Source organism: Acyrthosiphon pisum, chromosome A1, assembly GCF_005508785.2.
Source record: "Acyrthosiphon pisum isolate AL4f chromosome A1, pea_aphid_22Mar2018_4r6ur, whole genome shotgun sequence".
NCBI lineage: Eukaryota > Metazoa > Arthropoda > Insecta > Hemiptera > Aphididae > Acyrthosiphon > Acyrthosiphon pisum.
This window is the reverse complement of record NC_042494.1, coordinates 3,281,678-3,294,532: the sequence shown is the minus strand read 5'-3', so window position 1 is coordinate 3,294,532 and position 12,855 is coordinate 3,281,678. Positions and strand designations below refer to the sequence as shown.

General features: G+C 28.1%; 1 protein-coding gene across 1 annotated transcript in view; it reads left to right on the top strand.

Annotated features, from left to right (window-relative positions):
* Window positions 1–12,855, top strand: part of LOC100162957 (low-density lipoprotein receptor-related protein 1) — a 45,319-nt gene that overhangs the window by 3,974 nt on the left and 28,490 nt on the right. Inside the window, 21 exon segments of the mRNA XM_029487633.1 lie at window positions 1,298–1,423; window positions 1,496–1,642; window positions 2,713–2,841; window positions 2,903–3,016; window positions 3,080–3,205; window positions 3,268–3,528; window positions 3,598–3,760; window positions 4,213–4,438; window positions 4,512–4,686; window positions 4,868–4,996; window positions 5,201–5,615; window positions 5,680–6,083; window positions 6,245–6,535; window positions 7,207–7,455; window positions 8,163–8,296; window positions 8,391–8,625; window positions 9,006–9,185; window positions 11,075–11,323; window positions 11,402–11,605; window positions 11,680–12,055; window positions 12,125–12,369. Coding sequence (XP_029343493.1) covers window positions 1,298–1,423; window positions 1,496–1,642; window positions 2,713–2,841; window positions 2,903–3,016; window positions 3,080–3,205; window positions 3,268–3,528; window positions 3,598–3,760; window positions 4,213–4,438; window positions 4,512–4,686; window positions 4,868–4,996; window positions 5,201–5,615; window positions 5,680–6,083; window positions 6,245–6,535; window positions 7,207–7,455; window positions 8,163–8,296; window positions 8,391–8,625; window positions 9,006–9,185; window positions 11,075–11,323; window positions 11,402–11,605; window positions 11,680–12,055; window positions 12,125–12,369 — 4,578 coding nt within the window.

Below are 12,855 nucleotides of genomic sequence, written 5' to 3'. Positions count from 1 at the left end.
GTTAATAAAAAATAGCATTCAGACTAAGCATAAATATAAAGAATAAGCATATAAATTGAAATATATCTGTATTTTAGGTATATTGTATATCTGGCGTCTGAATCTAATTTTTGGTGAAGAGGATTTACACTTTAAGATTAATGAGCAAATATTTTTTAAAACAATCTACTTTATTATTTACAATTTTTTAACACCCCTATACTGTCTACATACCATCTGTATAAGTTCTAGCCTATTTATGTTTTGTTTATTCTAAAACTATCTTATATAAATAAAAATCTCGTGTCACAATGTTTGTCTGGGATGAACTCCGAAACCACTGGACCGATCTTTATGACATTTTTTACACTGTGTGTAATTTGGTCCAACTTAAAAGATAGGCTAATTTAAAAAGAGAGAAGACCAACCCTTGGAGGTAATCAAACGGGAATTTTGAGATTTCCATGGACATTTTTGTTTATAAATGGTTGCCATGGGTTTTTAAGCTATTATAATAATAATAAAAAAACTATTTGCTTTACTTTTTAAATATAAACTATAATATAATATCTAACTATTAAAATGTGAAAATCTCTGTTCAGGCTAAACTCTTGAATTTTTTTTAAACGAGAGTATATCACGGAGAAGGTTTATATGAAAGAAAATTTTAGGAAAATCCACCGGTGTATAATATATTGGTTGCAATTGGTTAATCGGGCATGTTTGTTGATTTGTATTATTATCTTTTGTCAATATACATATATACATGAATATCTGGTTAGTAGTTCCAGAGTTTAGTCTGTATATATATATCTATCTGTGTATATATATAATATTAATACTAATATTTGTGGGTAGATTAGACCTCTGGGAAGAAGATATGTTAATTTATAAAGGGTTAAACTTGTTTTTTTTTATTCATCGGATTTTAGTACGGTTAGGTTAGGATAGGATTTTGTATAAATTGATTATTTTAATCAACCGTAAGTGGAATTAAGTAAAAACGACAAACTTGGTATAACTTTGATACTTTAGAGTTAGATCATACACTTACATACAAACATCTCGAGGTCCACGATCTACCGCAGATAGATTGCCTACCTGATAATGTACTGCTGTAAATCAGAATTTTTATTCCGGGCAACGGAAAAGTTAAAATACATTTTGAACACCATACACCGAATATTAAATAACAAATTGAACAAAGTTTGAGTCATATAGAGTTGATAAATTTAACGGGCAACGAAGTGAACGAGATCAGCTAGTATTTTATATATTATGATGCCTAATTTAAAATTGAATATTAATTGTTTTTTAGGAAAACCAATCAGCTCTTGTAATTCAAATCAATTTTTTTGTGGTTCTGGAGAATGTATACCTTTAAAATGGAAATGTGACTTTAATCCTGATTGTGCTGATGGTTCTGATGAATTTGATTCATGTGGTAAAATAATTAAAATTTAATTTCTAACTTATTAAGATTAAATTTATAGATTTATATTGTTATATCTTTTAGGTCTTCCAACATGCAAGTATTCTCAGTTCCAATGTGCATTATCAAAAAAATGTATACCACGAGAATGGATATGTGATGGTGAACTTGATTGTGGTGCTTCTTTAAATTCTACAGAACAAGATGCATCTGATGAGGACTCATTGCAATGTAATGTTTTTATGATAATTACTTGAAAGTTATGACCTAAAAAACATTAAAATATAATTCAGTCATTATTAATATTTATTTGTTATTTTAAAAAGTACAAATATTTTGTCAAATTAAGTTTTATTATTTAATTAAAATAATATGTTAATACACTTTTTAGGTAAGAAATTGTCGTCTTAGATTTTTTTTAAAAAAAGAATTAATTTCTGTGTCTATAGTCTGTTCAAAATAAGATCGGTACACGGCGGCGACCAGTTTTCGTTGGGTGGCGGTCAGACATATGGTCATTGGTCAGACGCCGTCCCCACTACGGGGACGTGTTGGGCTCTGCCACAGAACAAAGCCACGCCCATGCGCACTATTTGGCCGTCTGTACCGATCTCATTTTGAACAGACTATAATGATATTAATTATAATTAATAGTGATGGGCAACAATATTGATAATTCGACACAATACCTATATTGTGACAAATTTTCGATATCGATGTTATATCCTATATTAAGAACTATTGTAATAAATTTTTTTTCTTATCTTCAATTAGTAATGTAAAGCAAATTTTTGAATAAATATTAATTATCATTTAAATATTTATATTTATTTATTAATATTAATTATTAAGTTTAATAAGTAATAATTAATAAGTACTAGGTAAATAGTTATATTTCAAATAATTTTAAAATATTTTTGATACAATATTGTCAAAATCGGAATGATATCGATACACAAAATTATATTGTTGCCCATCACTAATAATTATTATACCTTCTATGTTTTTCAATTTTTTTTGTGTTTTTATTTATTTAATAATATTGCATTAATAATGATATAGAAATTATTGAACAATTTAAACTACAAACCAGCTCACCTTGGTTATGGTAGGAAATAAACAGGAAGATATTAGAATGTTTGAGTAGAATGTGATCTGATTAAATAAATCTGTCAGAGCTGAGGAAGGGATTAAGTTAGATTCTTGAATAGTAGAAGATTGCTAACCTATGAAAAACCATACATTTGGTGGCCCTCCATGTTTATAAAAGTTAGTTGACATTATAAAAATTTTCTATTTAGGTCAAAAACCTAGTAGTTGTCCTCCAAACATGGCAAGATGTGGAAATTCAACCCAATGTAAATATATTGAATCTTTTTGTGATGGCACTTCTCATTGTGAAAATAGTACTGATGAAGGAAGATTTTGTGGTAAAATAATTATGTCATAAAGTTGTTATCTTAATAATATCTATTATCTAACAAATTTCAGAAAATATGGTTCCATGCCACGGTTTAAATTGTGCACACGGATGTAAACCAACTGGAAAAGGTCCAGCTTGTTTTTGTCCTGAAGGAATGCAACCTCATAATAATGAATGTATAGGTAATTGTGTTTCATCATTACTCATTAGTATTGATATTTTATCGTATAGTTTTTTTTTTCCAGATATGGATGAATGTGAAGTTTTAAATTATACTTGTGATCAAATATGTACTAATAAAAAAGGATCATTTAGTTGTAGTTGTGTTCCTGGTTATATTCAAACGAATTCAACATGTAAAGCTATTAATGGTAATTAAATACTTAATACTTTATCTTGCATAGTTAATTAATCTTTGAAATTAATTTTACAGTTCCTGAAAATGAAGATGCATCAATACTTGTTAGTACTTCTAAAGATATTCGAAGAATATACCTTAATGGAAGTTCTTATGCTGGCCAAAGATGTAATGTTCAAGCACTTTCTCTGACATTTGATCATAGAAACCATACAGTATGTTTTGTGCATCAATACAATAAAACAAATGGAGCTAAATTGAGTTGTGCTAATATTGATAATCTTTCCGTGTCGGACATTTGGGATTTACCTCCACCTACATTTTTTCCATTATTAGGTTTGGATTTTAACTTTTTCTAAAAATAAATTTATATAAGTTTTAATTATTTAAATAATTATTTTTTAGCAACTACTCATGTGGCATTAGATTGGGTATCAAGGAACTGGTATTATGTTGATGATGATCGAGATATGATCTATATGTGTACTTATAATATGAAATATTGTCAAATTTTGATTGATGTTAATTTGAATAAACCTAGAAGTATTGCTTTGGATCCAACCAAAGGGTATGTGTTTTTATTAATTTTTAAATTAATTTTTATGTTATTATTAGTACTGAAATAGTATATTGATGGTGCAAAGTGGCCTTATTATGTATAATATTAATTTAGTGTAATACAAAAAAAAAATAAATTGATAATGGATTGATTGAGCTTTAGTTAGAACTTGTTATCAATTACGTAAATTGGTTGGCGATTTTACCAGGTTGGTTGACTAATACTAATAAATGGTAAACGCAATGATTATCTATTGGTTAAAACTTGTGACCATGTGAATACGGTTATATTAATTGATTAGAAGAGGGTGGTAAGACTGGAAGATTAATAGAATCAAGCCAGGATAGTCACATTGTTATGTCATATATTATAAGTTTTCTTTAAATAATATTTGTTTGTATCAGTCATATTTATTAGTGTAACAGTTATATTCTGAAATATGGTATTCTTTTTTTTTATAGATTTATGTTTTTTACAAAATGGGGACAATATCCTGCAATGGTAGAAAGAGCTCAACTTTCAGGTCTTGATAGAGTACCTTTGATAGATCACAAAATAGTTTATCCATATGGACTTACTGTAGATATTCCATCAGAACATATTTATTGGGTAGATACTTACTTAGATTTTGTCGAAAGAATCAATTATGATGGATCTAATCGGCGTACAATAAAAAAAGGATATCCTGTAAGTATTAAAATATATATGTAAAATACAAAAATATTAAATACATGTTTATGTATATAAAATGTTTATTCAGGTTATAAATTTATACGATATATCTGTGTTTGAAAATCATATGTATGTAACATCTTGGAGATTACAAAGTGTTATAAAACTTAATAAATTTAATGGCAGTTATTATGAATCGTTGATCACAAACTTAAGTCGGCCATTCACAATTCATGTATATCACAGACAAGAACAACCTGAAAGTATGTAATAGTTTTTTGAAATGATATTAGTATATATTTTAATATTACCATCTTAACATTATTTAAATATCAATAACTTTTATCAAATCAAGTGTTTGTTTCAAATAATAAATATTTATGCAATTTTTTCTTTTCATGAATAAATTTAATCAATAGTATTATTTTGTTATGTTTTTTTTAGTTAATCACCCTTGTATGATCAATAATGGAGGTTGTGACCATATTTGTGTTACTGCTTATAAAAATAAAGAAGCTATTGCTCAATGTTTATGTCAACCTGGTTATAGACTTACTTCTGGAAAATGCATTTGTTAGTATATTCTTATATTTAAAGTTATAACTTTTTTTTCAATATATAATATTTAGTGTGGTTGCGAGGGAAAAGGTAGTAGTGAGATAAACACTATCACCAGTTGAAAGCTCTATACCAGCTATCTACGTGACTGTTGACAATCCAATCTAATAGTTGAAAAAGAAAATAATTTTTTTAGTTTATAATGTTTAATTTTTTTAGCATCCAAATTGCCTGCATTTTTGATATTTGGAAAAAGTAGTCCACCAATGATTAAAGGCATATCCATGATCTCAAAAAATCATAAACAACAAATTATTTTACCATTAGACGAAGGCAGAATACCTACAACTATTGATTATGATGTCAAAACACAATCAATATATTATTCAGGAGGAAAAAAAAATGCAATTGAACGAATAAGATTGAATGGAACAAAGAAAGAATTAGTAAAAATGTTACCAGAAATGAATTGTGAAGGTTTAGCTATTGACTGGACTGGTCGTAATTTATTTTGGACAGATGAAGGTTTGGGTACAGTTAACGTGTTTAAAATTGATGATCCAACTAAACAAAAAGTATTGATAACCAATAGAGTTTATCATCCTAGATCAATTGTACTTGATCCTAAAAATGGGTATGTAAAATTGTCAATCTAATTAATTAATTTAAAATGTTTCATAAATGATAATTTTTTCAAGGTTTATGTACTGGGGAAATTGGCCTCGAGGCTCTACCAGCACAGGTGGCAGTATTGAGAGAGCTTGGATGGATGGAAATAACCAAACAACCTTTGTTAATGTGGATGTTCAATGGCCAATGAGCTTAACCTTAGACTTTTTTACTAGAAAGTTGTACTGGTCAGATGTTTACAAGGATAGGATAGAATGTATTGATTTGGATGGTAGTAACAGAGAAATTATTAAACGATCAACTCCTTATCCATATGGAATTGCTATATATAATAATTTATTATTTTGGACTGAAACTGCTACTACGGAAGTATTGATAAAAAGCTATAATTTAATAAACAAATCTCAAGAAACATTAGGAATTGAAAATCCTCCACTTTATACATTAAAAGTGTATAATAGTGAAGCTCAAGGTAAGAAATGTTGGATTATTCATTTATGTTTAAAATATTGTGACACACTACTTAATTTACACACAATCAAAATGTATTCTTTTAAAATAATTGTTTAACTTGACTAATAATCCATATTTTTTGATAACAATAATTATTATTTTATTTTGTATGTTTTTTAGTCAAAGCGTCTCCATATTGGTGTGAAAAATTAGATTTATGTCCTGGATTATGTATGTCTACTCCCAATGGACCAGTTTGTATGTGCAATGATGGTTATGTATTGAGAACAACTGATGATAAAAAAAAAGAATGCATCAAGTCTAGTAATTATTCTACACCTAATGCCTGTGGAGATGATGAATTTCAATGTATTAAAAATAAACAATGTATATCAAAGAAATATGTATGTGATGGAGACAATGATTGTGGAGATGGTTCTGACGAAGACACTTCAGAATATGGCCCTTGTGGTATATAATTTGGATTATAAATCAGGGTTTGAAATCAAATATAAAAATCTTAAGTCTTTTAAAAATAAAAAATTCTTTTTTATATTTTTAAAATTTATTTTGAAATTATAAAAAAATATTCAACTTGATAATTTATATCAAAATAGTAACTTTATTTTTTTTCCCCATAAAAATAAATTTGAAATTTAAAAAAAAGTAATTACAATTTAAAATTCATTAAATAGTTCTATAATATTGTTCATTGGTTGTTAATAAAATAAATAATAATATTTCGATTCCTTAGGCCCATTTCATAAACGCACATATGAAAAGTAGGCAAAAACACGCGTCCGGTAATTTCTGTGTGCAGCTCGATAAAAATTAAAATTTTAAAATTTTAAAGAGATAATTAAAATTAAAACTAAAATAAAAATCATATAATTAATAAATTATTACACACTTAAATGTCTATTGGGAACAAAATTTTTATTTTTCTTTTATTTAAATATATTCAATCTATTTACAAAATAAAAATGTAAAAATTATAAAACCAACACATTATTTTTGTATTTAAATTAGAGTATCCTAATATCAATAAGCGTAATTAAAATTAAAATCAAAAAAATGTTTCGATTTCAAGCTCAGTTAAAAATTTTTTATTTATTTTTTTAATGTTATTGTAATATATATAGGAAAACATACTTGTCCTCAAGAAAACTTTGCATGTAGTGATAGTAATAAATGTATATCAAAATTCTGGGTGTGCGATGGTGATAATGATTGTGATGATAAATCTGATGAGAGTCCTGGATTATGTGAATCATGCTTAGCTTCACAATTTTCATGTTCAGTTACTAAACGCTGTATCCCTCATTCCTGGGTTTGCGATGGCACATTTGATTGTGGGGAAGGAGACACATCAGACGAACATCAATATTGTGGTATGTCGTATATAATCAGTTAATTAGTTTAATATTAAAAACCGGTCTTTTGCTATGTTGCACATTTGTAAGACAGAGACAATGCATGCGGGCATTAAGTCCTCTTAATATCTTATTGTTTGTCAATTTTAAATATTAATATTTTTAAATACTTGGTAGGCATATTTATATAAGAGCATAATATGATATTATTTTCTGTTGAATACTTAGTGCCACATATATTCAAACCCTTGGTTATTTCATACGTTAAATGGATATATTAGTTTAATCTTGACCTAAAATTTAAACTCTAGTTGGGAGAATGAAAAGTGGCCGCTGGCAATATGATAGCAACCTTTTTTTCTTTGAAAAACATGGGTACTAAAAATTGTATAAAACGTTCAATTAATTTTGTAATACATATATATTAGGTAATTATTTCTGAATCCAATACTTCAAAATGTGCGCTTTGTGAAACCACAAAGTGGTGAAATTCACCACCAAGCGTGTGCCACTTTTCATTCTCCCAACTATATTTAGTACAATGTGCCTTTAAAGTTTAAGTGTAATGGTCCCGAGTAGGCCCACTGTATAAAACATAAATAACTTATAATAGTATATTAATATCATAAACAAATATTCTGTGTATATAAATATTTAATAATAGAAACCCAACTGCATAATATTAAATAACAATACATAATATTTTAATAAACAATATTTTTTAGAAACACGCACATGTCAAGAACTTGAGTTTACATGTACAAATGGACATTGTATATCTTATGAATATGTTTGCAATGCAGAAGATAATTGTGGTGATGGTTCAGATGAAGTAAAATGTTCTGATTGTGTTGGTGAAGTACGATAAACTATTTTGTATTTTATTTTAAATCAATTAGATTTTTAATCTTATTTCATTTAATACTATTTGTGTTATTTACATTTTACATTAGTTTCTTTGTACAAAAAACAATACATGCATACCTTTAAAAAAAAAATGTGATGGAGTTATTGATTGCGATGGAGCAACAGATGAATTCAATTGTAGTAGTGGATTGAACCATACTAACTATACCTGCTCAAATGATGAGTTTTTATGTTTAAATACCACTGGTTTTTGTATTGATAAACATTATGTTTGCGATGGATTACCTGATTGTCCTAATGGTAGTGATGAAAATAATTGCAGTAAGTTAAAAACATTAAGTATAAATGCTATTAATGCTCAATTTTATCTTAATAATTTGAGTTAAGTTTAAACTATACCCGTTTTCAAAAGAGAACATACCGCTTTCGCGCATGTTGAATGATTCGATTGGTTCGTTGAGAATCACATGATCACGCTAACTATGGGAAATTAGGGGGGATGCGCATCGCCAGACATAAATTAGTCGCCGACCAATATGTTCTCTTTTGAAAACGGGTATACTTTTTATTAATTAAAATTTAAAGATATAAAAATATTATATAAGAAAATAAAATACATAAATACTTGTATATAAAATATTAGTTTTTGAGTTAATGAAATGGTTTAACATCCAGTGCTTAAATTAATATGTAAATTTTAGCTACAATTAAAAATTGTACTCTTGAAAATTGTCATTCTCATGAAATCGATAATTCATCTTCAATATTTTGTGCATATCCAAATATTACTTGTGACCATAAGAGAACGTGTATTTCTGTAGACATGTTATGCAATGGTAAAAATGATTGTTTAGATGGTTCAGATGAAGGTGGACAATGTGGTAAGTTAAATATTATTCATTATTTCAACAATAGGTTTGTTTTTAATAAGTTACATATCAATTTGTTACATTTTATTTAATGTTTCTTAATTCAATTATTACCTTAACTTAAAATAACAACTAATTGATTTGATTTATCATAAAATGCAAATTGTATATGTATCATCTATTTTTGAATGATTTGTTGGGGTTTATATCTGGAAGATCTACTATGGAACCTATATTCTGTATGAGGTAGATTGAATTACAGGAAAAAGAAAAGACAATTGAGTATGCTGCTTACTGCTTATAGATTTAGAAAAAGGCATATGATAAAGCTCCAAGAGAGGTATTGTGGTGGATGTTAAGGCGCCTGATGCCAGTGTAATTGTGTACATTCAAATACACTCTACAGGAATAATGATCCTGTTCTGTATAAATTTGATAATTTTTTTTAAAACTAATATTATTAATATTCTACAGTACTAACTTCGTTTTGTTATATTTTAATCCCAAACTTTATAATATGTCTTCAAAAATAATTCAATTTAAATCGTTTTTTTATAAATTCTATAATATCATTATTTGAAATAAAATAAAAAAATCGGAGTTTGATGTGGCCTGTAGGAAGTTTTTTTTTTTCAGGTAAAAAAATACTTGTCAAAATCCGACAATTCTACAAACCCTGAAAATTATTCCCATGAAGTCATTTTTTTTTCGATATAATTCACCCTGTCAATCTCCCCTTAATAGGTATCGTGAAGAAGATTAATGGATAATTTTAATTAAGGTGGCAGCTAAAATATAAAATTTAATTTTCAAATTTTATAAAATTGTGGATAATTAAACAACTGGCACTAGGGCCCTTAAGAAGGAAAGGAGTGCTGATGGTGTATGTGAAAGTAATAGATGGTATATATTAAGTGCTAATATCAGAGTGAAGAGTGTATGTGGAGTAACAAATTAATTTAGTGTAATATTAGGTGTTGGTTCAGCGTTAAGCTCTTACCTGCTCTTCTTAGTGATGGACAAAATTACAAAAGATAAACAGAGTGAGGTGCCATGGTGCATGATGTATGCAGATTATATTGTATTAGTGGGGGAAAGCCTAGAAGATGTGAATGAGATATTGGAAGAGCAGTGAACAACATTGGGGAAAAGAGAACAATAAGTAGGAGTAATACAGAGACAATTGCGTATGATTTTGGAGGAAATAATGGATGGGCAAGGCATATGATGATGATGGGGGATGATATAGTGTATGAGGTAAATACATTCAAGTATTTAAGATTGATGATAACAAATAATGGTGGTTTTGAAAATGTCAGAAATTGAATTATGTTGGGAGGAATGAAGTTAAGAGAAGGGTTATGTATTTTAGTGTGACAGGAGAACGCTTTTGAGGTTAAATAGTAGATTTTTTAAAGCAGTTATGAGACAATAATCATCTTGTTATAGATCAGAGTGTTTAAAAGTGCACAATAATATATATCGAGAATGAGTTTAGCAGAGACGAGAATGCTAAGGTGGATATGTTGAGTGACTAGTAGGAGATAGAATGAGAAATTAATTCATTATGGGTAGTGTTAGAGCGACATCAATTGTTGACAACATGAGGGAGAATAGGTTAACCATCACAACCTATTCTCCCTATGTTATAAGGAGAGGTGACTCAGAACTAGTGAGAGTGGTTATATAATATTAATGTAGAAGGAAAACAATTGAAAAGAAGACCGAAGAAGAGATGGAAGATAGTAGAGCCATACGGACTTGCAGTAGTGTAGGACAAGGGTGGCTGACCCCATATAGTAAAATGTGTGGAAAAAGAAGATCTACAATTTTTTTTTAACATTTTTATAAATTATTAATAATGTCTTCAAAATTTTAATAAATAATAATTCATTTTCTAGCTTCAAATGAATGTGAGTTATCATCTGATTGTTCACATATTTGTCAAAATAGTCCTGATGGCTACATATGTTTATGTCCTCCCAACATGATTCTTCAAAATGATAATACAACATGTTCAGTGGTGAGTCCTTGTAGTACTTGGGGACGTTGTTCTCAAAAATGTATGAAGCTTGGTCACTATGGACATAAATGCACTTGCAATGAAGGATATTTACTAGCCACAGATCATTTTACTTGTAAAAGTATAGGTATATTTGCTATCAAATATTGAAATATATTTATTTAAATTAATTATTTGAATTTATTAAGTAATTTTATTCTTACAGATACTAATATACCTCAAATAATATTTAGTAATAAACACGAATTACGAGGAATTGACCTAGTTACAAGAAATGTCAAATCATTAATTTCTCATTTGAAAAACACTGTTACATTGGATTTTTATCATGCTAAGGATGGAACTGATACCCTATATTGGACTGATGTAATGGATGATAAAATATTTAAAGGAAAAATAATTGGTGGATGTATGTTGAATATAAAATATATGTTATTTCGTTAAATATTGGAAATAGTTAATAAATATATATTTGATTTTTAGCATTGAGTGACATAGAAGTAGTAGTTCAAAGTGGTCTTACTACAGCTGAAGGTCTTGCTGTTGATTGGGTAGCTGGAAATATTTATTGGGTTGAGAGTAATTTAGATCAAATTGAAGTGGCTAAATTAAATGGAAGTTATCGAAGGACTTTAATTGCTGGGGACATGGAAAGTCCTAGGGCTATTGCATTAGATCCAAGATATGGTTATTTATTTTGGACAGATTGGGATTCATCAGCACCCCGAATTGAGCGATGCAGTATGGCTGGAGAATTTCGCCAAACTATTGTACTTGTAAGCATGTTTTCTGATGGGGAATGGCCAAATGGATTAACTTTAGATTATGAACTAAATCGTATCTATTGGATTGATGCCAAGTAAAGTTTATATTTATTTAATAATATCAATGGTGAATGGTGAATTATTTAGACATTTTTTTTTTTTAGATCAGATACAATACATACAGTAGATTATAACGGCAATAATCATCATCTCGTATTAAAGGGACATGAGCTTCTTTCACATTCATTTGCTATTACTCTCTTTGAAAATGATGTGTATTGGACTGATTGGAGAAGTAATTCAGTGAATAAAGCTAATAAATGGACTGGTTTGAATGTTACTGTTGTGCAACATACTGTTACCCAGCCATTTGATATAAAAATATTGCACCCTAGCCGACAACCAAAAGGTAAAAATAATCAACTTAAAATTAAGTTAATATTATCAATCCGACCTATTAATTTTACTTTATTTTATTTCAATTGATATTTTGATCTAGTGGTGAATGTAGTGAAATTATTTTGTACCGATAAATATGACAGCATGGTATTAAATTAAAAATGTATTTTGTATTTGATAATTTTTAAATTTTTATATTGAGCAGTAACCTTGTATTACTTTTAGTTTTAGATTTTCAGCAGGGCAATAAATGTATTAATTTTACAATGATGTGCTTTAGATTCTAAATGGAACGATGAATGTATTGATTTTACAATGATGTGTGTTTTTTATTTTTTTTTGTGTCTGTCATCACCTTTTAGGACAGTAAAATTGCTTCGATTTTCTTCAACAGTATCTTTTCTGATAGGAAAGGGAATCTCGTTGGTACTTTGAGGGGTCAAAAGTAAAATTTTTCCAGTAGTTTCAAAAGCGCCATGAAAAACAAATAAAAATT